Source organism: Oncorhynchus masou, unplaced genomic scaffold, assembly GCF_036934945.1.
Source record: "Oncorhynchus masou masou isolate Uvic2021 unplaced genomic scaffold, UVic_Omas_1.1 unplaced_scaffold_657, whole genome shotgun sequence".
Taxonomy (NCBI): Eukaryota; Metazoa; Chordata; class Actinopteri; order Salmoniformes; family Salmonidae; genus Oncorhynchus; species Oncorhynchus masou.
This window is the reverse complement of record NW_027013009.1, coordinates 226,198-239,257: the sequence shown is the minus strand read 5'-3', so window position 1 is coordinate 239,257 and position 13,060 is coordinate 226,198. Positions and strand designations below refer to the sequence as shown.

The 13,060-nt window shown below is 38.9% G+C and overlaps 1 protein-coding gene and 1 pseudogene across 1 annotated transcript; both read left to right on the top strand.

Moving 5' to 3' along the window:
- LOC135536732 (transient receptor potential cation channel subfamily M member 1-like) overlaps positions 1-11,813 on the top strand; it is a 70,980-nt pseudogene extending 59,167 nt beyond the window's left edge.
- Positions 11,810-12,663, top strand: LOC135536730 (uncharacterized). Its single transcript, XM_064962984.1, has 3 exons — positions 11,810-11,860; positions 11,917-12,342; positions 12,412-12,663. Exons 1-3 carry the CDS (start codon positions 11,810-11,812, stop codon positions 12,661-12,663), a joined length of 729 nt encoding a protein of 242 aa, XP_064819056.1.
- The last annotated feature ends 397 nt before the right edge of the window (positions 12,664-13,060 follow it).

The window sequence follows — 13,060 nt, the reverse complement described above, 5'->3', positions numbered from 1 at the left end:
ATTGGATGACTGGTTGATTGGTTGAGTGATTGGATGACTGGTTGATTGGTTGACTGATTGGATGACTGGTTGATTGGTTGACTGATTGGATGACCGGTGGGTTGTCTGGTTGGTTGGCTGGGTTGACTGATTGGATGACCGGTTGGTTGTCTGGTTGGTTGGCTGGGTTGACTGATTGGATGACTGGTTGGTTGTCTGGTTGGTTGGCTGGGTTGACTGATTGGATGACCGGTTGGTTGTCTGGTTGGTTGGCTGGGTTGACTGATGGTCCTTCCGAGACCGATGTCAGTGCGTTCTACCAGGTTTCGGAAGCAGTTGAACTCCACCAACCCCGCCTCCAGTGTGTGACGTGTGTTTCTCTCTCTGACAGAGCTGCTGCTGAACGCTGAGGAGCTGAAGGCTCTGTATGACTTTGAGGAGCAGTGTGTGGAGGAGTATTTCAGAGAGAAGGAGGACGAGGAGCAGTCGTCTAGCAACGAACGCATCCGGGTCACATCTGAGAGGTCGGAGACCGGACAGCTATGGTCTTTCTTCTTTGGGGGAACTACTTATATTTAAATTAGCCTTGTAGAACTGTCTCAGTATTCGCTACGGTTATTCCTATTTATTGGTAATTTGGTGTAATCACAATACATTTGATGTAATCCCAATGCATTTGGTGTAATCACAATACATTTGGTGTAATCACAATACATTTGGTGTAATCATTTAGTAATATATTTGGTGTAATCACAATACATTTGGAGTAATCACAATACATTTGGTGTAATCACAAGACATTTGGTGTAATCATTTAGTAATACATTTGGTGTAATCCCAATACATTTGGTGTAATCACAATACATTTGGTGTAATCATTTAGTAATACATTTGGTGTAATCACAATACATTTGGAGTAATCACAATACATTTGGTGTAATCACAAGACATTTGGTGTAATCACAATACATTTGGTGTAATCACAATACATTTGGTGTAATCATTTAGTAATACATTTGGTGTAATCACAATACATTTGGAGTAATCACAATACATTTGGCGTAATCACAAGACATTTGGTGTAATCATTTAGTAATACATTTGGTGTAATCCCAATACATTTGGTGTAATCACAATACATTTGGTGTAATCACAATACATTTGGTGTAATCACAATACATTTGGTGTAATCATTTAGTAATACATTTGGTGTAATCCCAATACATTTGGTGTAATCACAATACATTTGGTGTAATCACAATACATTTGGTGTAATCACAATACATTTGGTGTAATCATTTAGTAATACATTTGGTGTAATCCCAATACATTTGGTGTAATCACAATACATTTGGTGTAATCATTTAGTAATACATTTGGTGTAATCACAATACATTAGGTGTAATCCCAATACATTTGGTGTAATCACAATACATTTGGTGTAATCACAAGACATTTGGTGTAATCATTTAGTAATACATTTGGTGTAATCCCAATACATTTGGTGTAATCCCAATACATTTGGTGTAATCCCAATACATTTGGTGTAATCCCAATACATTTGGTGTAATCACAATACATTTGGTGTAATCGGCAGGGTGAGTAAAAAATAAATAAATAAAACGAGTTGTGGTACCATTGACTCTCTCTCCTCTCAGGGTGGAGAACATGTCGATGCGTCTGGAGGAGGTGAACGAGAGGGAGCACTCCATGAAGGCTTCCCTGCAGACGGTGGACCTGCGACTGGGTCAGCTGGAGGAGTTCTCTGGACGTATGATGAACGCCCTGGAGAAGCTGGCCGGGGTGGACCACAACGACCTGGTCAGAACCCAGTCGGGGGTCTCCTCAGTCTGCGACACTTCTTCTCTGCTCCGTCACAGCTCCATCAACAGGTTCAATGACAACTTTAAGGACTCCAGATGAGAAAGACTGAATGGTCTGCTCTGTCATGTACAGTACAGTAGTCTAGTGTTGAATAAGGATGATGTTTACTGATGATCAGTACAGTAGTCTGGTGTTGAATAAGGATGATGTTTACTGATGATCAGTACAGTAGTCTGGTGTTGAATAAGGATGATGAGAGGATGATGTTTACTGATGATCAGTACAGTAGTCTAGTGTTGAATAAGGATGATGTTTACTGATGATCAGTACAGTAGTCTGGTGTTGAATAAGGATGATGTTTACTGATGATCAGTACAGTAGTCTGGTGTTGAATAAGGATGATGAGAGGATGATGTTTACTGATGATCAGTACAGTAGTCTAGTGTTGAATAAGGATGATGTTTACTGATGATCAGTACAGTAGTCTAGTGTTTAATAAGGATGATGAGAGGATGATGTTTACTGATGATCAGTACAGTAGTCTAGTGTTGAATAAGGATGATGAGAGGATGATGTTTACTGATGATCAGTACAGTAGTCTAGTGTTGAATAAGGATGATGAGAGGACGATGTTTACTGATGATCAGTACAGTAGTCTAGTGTTTAATAAGGATGATGTTTACTGATGATCAGTACAGTAGTATGGTGTTTAATAAGGATGATGAGAGGATGATGTTTACTGATGATCAGTACAGTAGTCTGGTGTTGAATAAGGATGATGAGAGGATGATGTTTACTGATGATCAGTACAGTAGTCTAGTGTTGAATAAGGATGATGTTTACTGATGATTAGTACAGTAGTCTAGTGTTTATGGATGATGAGAGGATGATGTTTACTGATGATCAGTACAGTAGTCTAGTGTTGAATAAGGATGATGAGAGGATGATGTTTACTGATGATCAGTACAGTAGTCTAGTGTTGAATAAGGATGATGTTTACTGATGATTAGTACAGTAGTCTAGTGTTTATGGACGATGAGAGGATGATGTTTACTGATGATCAGTACAGTAGTCTGGTGTTGAATAAGGATGATGAGAGGATGATGTTTACTGATGATCAGTACAGTAGTCTAGTGTTGAAAAAGGATGATGTTTACTGATGATCAGTACAGTAGTCTAGTGTTTATGGACGATGAGAGGATGATGTTTACTGACGATCAGTACAGTAGTCTAGTGTTGAATAAGGATGATGTTTACTGATGATTAGTACAGTAGTCTAGTGTTTATGGACGATGTGAGGATGATGTTTACTGATGATCAGTACAGTAGTCTAGTGTTGAATAAGGATGATGTTTACTGATGATCAGTACAGTAGTCTAGTGTTTAATAAGGATGATGAGAGGATGATGTTTACTGATGATCAGTACAGTAGTCTAGTGTTGAATAAGGATGATGAGAGGACGATGTTTACTGATGATCAGTACAGTAGTCTAGTGTTGAATAAGGATGATGAGAGGACGATGTTTACTGATGATCAGTACAGTAGTCTAGTGTTGAATAAGGATGATGTTTACTGATGATCAGTACAGTAGTCTAGTGTTTAATAAGGATGATGTTTACTGATGATCAGTACAGTAGTCTGGTGTTTAATAAGGATGATGAGAGGATGATGTTTACTGATGATCAGTACAGTAGTCTGGTGTAGAATAAGGATGATGTTTACTGATGATCAGTACAGTAGTCTAGTGTTGAATAAGGATGATGTTTACTGATGATCAGTACAGTAGTCTAGTGTTGAATAAGGATGATGAGAGGATGATGTTTACTGATGATCAGTACAGTAGTCTAGTGTTGAATAAGGATGATGTTTACTGATGATCAGTACAGTAGTCTAGTGTTGAATAAGGATGATGTTTACTGATGATCAGTACAGTAGTCTAGTGTTGAATAAGGATGATGTTTACTGATGATCAGTACAGTAGTCTAGTGTTGAATAAGGATGATGAGAGGATGATGTTTACTGATGATCAGTACAGTAGTCTGGTGTTGAATAAGGATGATGAGAGGATGATGTTTACTGATGATCAGTACAGTAGTCTGGTGTTGAATAAGGATGATGAGAGGATGATGTTTACTGATGATCAGTACAGTAGTCTAGTGTTGAATAAGGATGATGTTTACTGATGATCAGTACAGTAGTCTAGTGTTGAATAAGGACGATGAGAGGATGATGTTTACTGATGATCAGTACAGTAGTCTAGTGTTGAATAAGGACGATGAGAGGATGATGTTTACTGATGATTAGTACAGTAGTCTAGTGTTTATGGACGATGAGAGGATGATGTTTACTGATGATCAGTACAGTAGTCTAGTGTTGAATAAGGATGATGTTTACTGATGATCAGTACAGTAGTCTAGTGTTGAATAAGGACGATGTTTACTGATGATCAGTACAGTAGTCTAGTGTTGAATAAGGATGATGAGAGGATGATGTTTACTGATGATCAGTACAGTAGTCTAGTGTTGAATAAGGATGATGTTTACTGATGATCAGTACAGTAGTCTGGTGTTGAATAAGGATGATGAGAGGATGATGTTTACTGATGATCAGTACAGTAGTCTAGTGTTGAATAAGGATGATGTTTACTGATGATCAGTACAGTAGTCTAGTGTTGAATAAGGACGATGAGAGGATGATGTTTACTGATGATCAGTACAGTAGTCTAGTGTTTATGGACGATGAGAGGATGATGTTTACTGATGATCAGTACAGTAGTCTAGTGTTGAATAAGGATGATGTTTACTGATGATCAGTACAGTAGTCTGGTGTTGAATAAGGATGATGAGAGGATGATGTTTACTGATGATCAGTACAGTAGTCTAGTGTTGAATAAGGATGATGTTTACTGATGATCAGTACAGTAGTCTAGTGTTGAATAAGGACGATGTTTACTGATGATCAGTACAGTAGTCTAGTGTTGAATAAGGATGATGAGAGGATGATGTTTACTGATGATCAGTACAGTAGTCTAGTGTTGAATAAGGATGATGTTTACTGATGATCAGTACAGTAGTCTAGTGTTGAATAAGGATGATGTTTACTGATGATCAGTACAGTAGTCTAGTGTTTATGAATGAGAGGATGATGTTTACTGACGATCAGTACAGTAGTCTAGTGTTGAATAAGGATGATGTTTACTGACGATCAGTACAGTAGTCTAGTGTTGAATAAGGATGATGTTTACTGATGATCAGTACAGTAGTCTAGTGTTGAATAAGGATGATGTTTACTGATGATCAGTACAGTAGTCTAGTGTTTATGGACGATGAGAGGATGATGTTTACTGACGATCAGTACAGTAGTCTAGTGTTGAATAAGGATGATGTTTACTGACGATCAGTACAGTAGTCTAGTGTTGAATAAGGATGATGTTTACTGATGATCAGTACAGTAGTCTAGTGTTGAATAAGGATGATGTTTACTGATGATCAGTACAGTAGTCTAGTGTTGAATAAGGATGATGTTTACTGATGATCAGTACAGTAGTCTAGTGTTGAATAAGGATGATGTTTACTGATGATCAGTACAGTAGTCTAGTGTTGAATAAGGATGATGTTTACTGATGATCAGTACAGTAGTCTAGTGTTTAATAAGGATGATGTTTACTGATGATCAGTACAGTAGTCTAGTGTTGAATAAGGATGATGTTTACTGATGATCAGTACAGTAGTCTAGTGTTGAATAAGGATGATGTTTACTGATGATCAGTACAGTAGTCTAGTGTTGAATAAGGATGATGTTTACTGATGATCAGTACAGTAGTCTAGTGTTGAATAAGGATGATGTTCACTGATGATCAGTGCAGTAGTCTAGTGTTGAATAAGGATGATGTGAGGATGATGTTTACTGATGATCAGTACAGTAGTCTAGTGTTGAATAAGGATGATGAGAGGACGATGTTTACTGATGATCAGTACAGTAGTCTAGTGTTGAATAAGGATGATGAGAGGATGATGATCAGTGCAGTAGTCTAGTGTTGAATAAGGATGATGTTTACTGATGATCAGTACAGTAGTCTAGTATTGAATAAGGATGATGTTTACTGACGATCAGTACAGTAGTCTGGTGTTGAATAAGGATGATGAGAGGATGATGTTTACTGATGATCAGTACAGTAGTCTGGTGTTGAATAAGGATGATGAGAGGACGATGTTTACTGATGATCAGTACAGTAGTCTAGTGTTGAATAAGGATGATGAGAGGGCGATGATCAGTGCAGTAGTCTAGTGTTGAATAAGGATGATGTTTACTGATGATCAGTACAGTAGTCTAGTATTGAATAAGGATGATGTTTACTGACGATCAGTACAGTAGTCTGGTGTTGAATAAGGATGATGAGAGGATGATGTTTACTGATGATCAGTACAGTAGTCTAGTGTTGAATAAGGATGATGAGAGGATGATGTTTACTGATGATCAGTACAGTAGTCTAGTGTTTAATAAGGATGATGAGAGGATGATGTTTACTGATGATCAGTACAGTAGTCTGGTGTTGAATAAGGATGATGTTTACTGATGATCAGTACAGTAGTCTAGTGTTTATGGACGATGTGAGGATGATGTTTACTGATGATCAGTACAGTAGTCTAGTGTTGAATAAGGATGATGTTTACTGATGATCAGTACGGTAGTCTAGTGTTGAATAAGGATGATGAGAGGATGATGTTTACTGATGATCAGTACAGTAGTCTAGTGTTGAATACGGATGATGAGAGGATGATGTTTACTGATGATCAGTACAGTAGTCTAGTGTTGAATAAGGATGATGAGAGGATGATGTTTACTGATGATCAGTACAGTAGTCTAGTGTTGAATAAGGATGATGAGAGGAGGATGTTTACTGATGATCAGTACAGTAGTCTAGTGTTGAATAAGGATGATGTTTACTGATGATCAGTACAGTAGTCTAGTGTTGAATAAGGATGATGTTTACTGATGATCAGTACAGTAGTCTAGTGTTGAATAAGGATGATGTTTACTGATGATCAGTACAGTAGTCTAGTGTTGAATAAGGATGATGAGAGGATGATGTTTACTGATGATCAGTACAGTAGTCTAGTGTTGAATAAGGATGATGTTTACTGATGATCAGTACAGTAGTCTAGTGTTGAATAAGGATGATGAGAGGATGATGTTTACTGATGATCAGTACAGTAGTCTAGTGTTGAATAAGGATGATGTTTACTGATGATCAGTACAGTAGTCTAGTGTTGAATAAGGATGATGAGAGGATGATGTTTACTGATGATCAGTACAGTAGTCTAGTGTTGAATAAGGATGATGTTTACTGATGATCAGTACAGTAGTCTAGTGTTTAATAAGGATGATGAGAGGATGATGTTTACTGATGATCAGTACAGTAGTCTAGTGTTGAATAAGGATGATGTTTACTGATGATCAGTACAGTAGTCTAGTGTTGAATAAGGATGATGTTTACTGATGATCAGTACAGTAGTCTAGTGTTGAATAAGGATGATGAGAGGATGATGTTTACTGATGATCAGTACAGTAGTCTAGTGTTGAATAAGGATGATGAGAGGATGATGTTTACTGATGATCAGTACAGTAGTCTAGTGTTGAATAAGGATGATGTTTACTGATGATCAGTACAGTAGTCTAGTGTTGAATAAGGACGATGTTTACTGATGATCAGTACAGTAGTCTAGTGTTGAATAAGGATGATGAGAGGATGATGTTTACTGATGATCAGTACAGTAGTCTAGTGTTGAATAAGGATGATGAGAGGATGATGTTTACTGATGATCAGTACAGTAGTCTGGTGTTGAATAAGGATGATGTTTACTGATGATCAGTACAGTAGTCTAGTGTTGAATAAGGATGATGTTTACTGATGATCAGTACAGTAGTCTGGTGTTGAATAAGGATGATGTTTTCTGATGATCAGTACAGTAGTCTAGTGTTGAATAAGGATGATGTTTACTGATGATCAGTACAGTAGTCTAGTGTTTAATAAGGATGATGAGAGGATGATGTTTACTGATGATCAGTACAGTAGTCTAGTGTTGAATAAGGATGATGTTTACTGATGATCAGTACAGTAGTCTAGTGTTGAATAAGGATGATGTTTACTGATGATCAGTACAGTAGTCTAGTGTTGAATAAGGATGATGAGAGGATGATGTTTACTGATGATCAGTACAGTAGTCTAGTGTTGAATAAGGATGATGAGAGGATGATGTTTACTGATGATCAGTACAGTAGTCTAGTGTTGAATAAGGATGATGTTTACTGATGATCAGTACAGTAGTCTAGTGTTGAATAAGGATGATGTTTACTGATGATCAGTACAGTAGTCTAGTGTTGAATAAGGATGATGAGAGGATGATGTTTACTGATGATCAGTACAGTAGTCTAGCGTTGAATAAGGATGATGTTTACTGATGATCAGTACAGTAGTCTGGTGTTGAATAAGGACGATGTTTACTGATGATCAGTACAGTAGTCTAGTGTTGAATAAGGATGATGAGAGGATGATGTTTACTGATGATCAGTACAGTAGTCTGGTGTTGAATAAGGATGATGTTTACTGATGATCAGTACAGTAGTCTAGTGTTTAATAAGGATGATGTTTACTGATGATCAGTACAGTAGTCTAGTGTTGAATAAGGATGATGTTTACTGATGATCAGTACAGTAGTCTGGTGTTGAATAAGGATGATGTTTTCTGATGATCAGTACAGTAGTCTAGTGTTGAATAAGGATGATGTTTACTGATGATCAGTACAGTAGTCTAGTGTTTAATAAGAATGATGAGAGGATGATGTTTACTGATGATCAGTACAGTAGTCTAGTGTTGAATAAGGATGATGTTTACTGATGATCAGTACAGTAGTCTAGTGTTGAATAAGGATGATGAGAGGATGATGTTTACTGATGATCAGTACAGTAGTCTAGTGTTGAATAAGGATGATGTTTACTGATGATCAGTACAGTAGTCTAGTGTTGAATAAGTATGATGAGAGGATGATGTTTACTGATGATCAGTACAGTAGTCTAGTGTTGAATAAGGATGATGAGAGGATGATGTTTACTGATGATCAGTACAGTAGTCTAGTGTTGAATAAGGATGATACGAGGATGATGTTTACTGATGATCAGTACAGTAGTCTAGTGTTGAATAAGGATGATGAGAGGATGATGTTTACTGATGATCAGTACAGTAGTCTAGTGTTGAATAAGGATGATGAGAGGATGATGTTTACTGATGATCAGTACAGTAGTCTAGTGTTGAATAAGGATGATGAGAGGATGATGCTTACTGATGATCAGTACAGTAGTCTAGTGTTGAATAAGGATGATGTTTACTGATGATTAGTACAGTAGTCTAGTGTTGAATAAGGATGATGTTTACTGATGATCAGTACAGTAGTCTAGTGTTGAATAAGGATGATGTTTACTGATGATCAGTACAGTAGTCTAGTGTTGAATAAGGATGATGTTTACTGATGATCAGTACAGTAGTTTAGTGTTGAATAAGGATGATGTTTACTGATGATCAGTACAGTAGTCTAGTGTTTAATAAGGATGATGAGAGGATGATGTTTACTGATGATCAGTACAGTAGTCTAGTGTTTAATAAGGATGATGTTTACTGATGATCAGTACAGTAGTCTAGTGTTGAATAAGGATGATGTTTACTGATGATCAGTACAGTAGTCTAGTGTTTAATAAGGATGATGTTTACTGATGATCAGTACAGTAGTCTAGTGTTGAATAAGGATGATGAGAGGATGATGTTTACTGATGATCAGTACAGTAGTCTAGTGTTGAATAAGGATGATGTTTACTGATGATCAGTACAGTAGTCTAATGTTGAATAAGGATGATGAGAGGATGATGTTTACTGATGATCAGTACAGTAGTCTAGTGTTGAATAAGGATGATGAGAGGATGATGTTTACTGATGATCAGTACAGTAGTCTAGTGTTGAATAAGTATGATGAGAGGATGATGTTTACTGATGATCAGTACAGTAGTCTAGTGTTTAATAAGGATGATGAGAGGATGATGTTTACTGATGATCAGTACAGTAGTCTAGTGTTTAATAAGGATGATGTTTACTGATGATCAGTACAGTAGTCTAGTGTTGAATAAGGATGATGTTTACTGATGATCAGTACAGTAGTCTAGTGTTTAATAAGGATGATGTTTACTGATGATCAGTACAGTAGTCTAGTGTTGAATAAGGATGATGTTTACTGATGATCAGTACAGTAGTCTGGTGTTTAATAAGGATGATGAGAGGATGATGTTTACTGATGATCAGTACAGTAGTCTAGTGTTTAATAAGGATGATGAGAGGATGATGTTTACTGATGATCAGTACAGTAGTCTAGTGTTTAATAAGGATGATGTTTACTGATGATCAGTACAGTAGTCTAGTGTTGAATAAGGATGATGTTTACTGATGATCAGTACAGTAGTCTAGTGTTGAATAAGGATGATGAGAGGATGATGTTTACTGATGATCAGGACAGTAGTCTAGTGTTGAATAAGGATGATGTTTACTGATGTCTGTACAGTAGTCTAGTGTTGAATAAGGATGATGAGAGGATGATGTTTACTGATGATCAGTACAGTAGTCTAGTGTTGAATAAGGATGATGAGAGGATGATGTTTACTGATGATCAGTACAGTAGTCTGGTGTTGAATAAGGATGATGTTTACTGATGATCAGTACAGTAGTCTAGTGTTGAATAAGGATGATGTTTACTGATGATCAGTACAGTAGTCTAGTGTTGAATAAGGATGATGAGAGGATGATGTTTACTGATGATCAGGACAGTAGTCTAGTGTTGAATAAGGATGATGTTTACTGATGCTCTGTACAGTAGTCTAGTGTTGAATAAGGATGATGAGAGGATGATGTTTACTGATGATCAGTACAGTAGTCTAGTGTTTAATAAGGATGATGAGAGGATGATGTGTACTGATGATCAGTACAGTAGTCTAGTGTTGAATAAGGATGATGAGAGGATGATGTTTACTGATGATCAGTACAGTAGTCTAGTGTTTAATAAGGATGATGAGAGGATGATGTTTACTGATGATCAGTACAGTAGTCTGGTGTTGAATAAGGATGATGAGAGGATGATGTTTACTGATGATCAGTACAGTAGTCTAGTGTTGAATAAGGATGATGAGAGGATGATGTTTACTGATGATCAGTACAGTAGTCTAGTGTTGAATAAGGATGATGAGAGGATGATGTTTACTGATGATCAGTACAGTAGTCTAGTGTTTAATAAGGATGATGAGAGGATGATGTTTACTGATGATCAGTACAGTAGTCTGGTGTTGAATAAGGATGATGAGAGGATGATGTTTACTGATGATCAGTACAGTAGTCTAGTGTTGAATAAGGATGATGAGAGGATGATGTTTACTTATGATCAGTACAGTAGTCTAGTGTTGAATAAGGATGATGTTTACTGATGATCAGTACAGTAGTCTAGTGTTGAATAAGGATGATGAGAGGATGATATTTACTGATGATCAGTACAGTAGTCTAGTGTTGAATAAGGATGATGAGAGGATGATGTGTACTGATGATCAGTACAGTAGTCTAGTGTTGAATAAGGATGATGAGAGGATGATGTTTACTGACGATCAGTACAGTAGTCTGGTGTTTAATAAGGATGATGTTTACTGATGATCAGTACAGTAGTCTAGTGTTGAATAAGGATGATGAGAGGATGATGTTTACTGATGATCAGTACAGTAGTCTAGTGTTTATGGACGATGTGAGGATGATATTTACTGATTATATATCTGTCTGTGTGTCTGTCTGTCCATCAGCTCTGACGGCTACAGTCTGTACCGGTACCACCTGGAGATGGGAGACGACACCCGCTCTGAGGCGGGGACATCAGGAGCCCTGAGAGGAAGGGGAGCCAGAGGAAGGTGGTTGAGAGGAAACGGAGTATGAGAGAAACCACGACCAGCGTCACGGCCTCTGTGAAGGAGTGGGGCCACGTTAGGCGTGGTGGGCCCCAGAGAGAGGAACCGCTCCAGTGTCTCTGTCTGCGAAGGGGCGAAGGAAACCCCAACCCAGAGGCCTGAGGTTCCTACAGAGCCTCTTCCACCGCCCCTGCAGCCCTGCTGCCTCGATGGACGCGGCCCTGGAGAAGGCAGGCGTGACCACGCAGAAGATCAAGCTAGAAGCAGCCATCTCATACCCTCTGGAGAGGGTCAGGTCCCTGCAGTACCAGTCACCCGAGACCCACAGTGACTGGCTCACCTCCAGGCCCAGATCCAGGAGCACTATGGTGTACAACCCAGCCGATGGGGGAGACGAGGGGGCTACTTGGGCCACAGACGTCAACAACCCCCTCTCAGGGCATCAGGAAACGGTTACCACCAGATCTCCGACCATGGGTCACTGGGCAGCGCGCTTCGAGTACAAAGTCCACCCCTGCCCGTTCGGCCACATGCCCAAAGTCTCCATGGAGAAGCTAGTCCCCAGCACCACAGACACAAAGGACGAGGCAGAGGCCAAAGAGACAACGACAGACAGTGAACCACAGGAGCCAGGGAAGAGCCAGCCAGAGAGCAACCAAGATGGAGGTGAGGAGAAGCTGGAAGCGGAGGCTGAAGATACTGGTGGAGGCCTTCTGCTTGTGGCAGAGGACAGGATGAATCCATCACTGAGGTCTAAGAGCCTGAACACCAACCCCAGAAAAGTGAAGGCCAGAGGGGACTGGGCACAGAGAACCAAGTCAGACAGCAGTGTTAAAGACATAACAGCTATGTTAGTAGGGACTGGGAGACAGAGGTAGAGACTGACAGACAGTGTTAAAGACCTAACAGCTATGTTAGAAGGGACTGGGGAGACAGAGACAGAGACAGAGGTAGAGACTGACAGACAGTATTAAAGACCTAACAGCTTTGTTAGAAGGGACTGGGGAGACAGAGACAGAGGTAGAGACTGACAGACAGTATTAAAGACCTAACAGCTATGTTAGAAGGGACTGGGGAGACAGAGACAGAGACAGAGGTAGAGACTGACAGACAGTATTAAAGACCTAACAGCTATGTTAGAAGGGACTAGGGAGACAGAGACAGAGGTAGAGACTGACAGACAGTATTAAAGACCTAAACAGCTATGTTAGAAGGACTGGGAGACAGAGACAGAGGTAAGAGACTGACAGACAGTATTAAAGACCTAACAGCTAT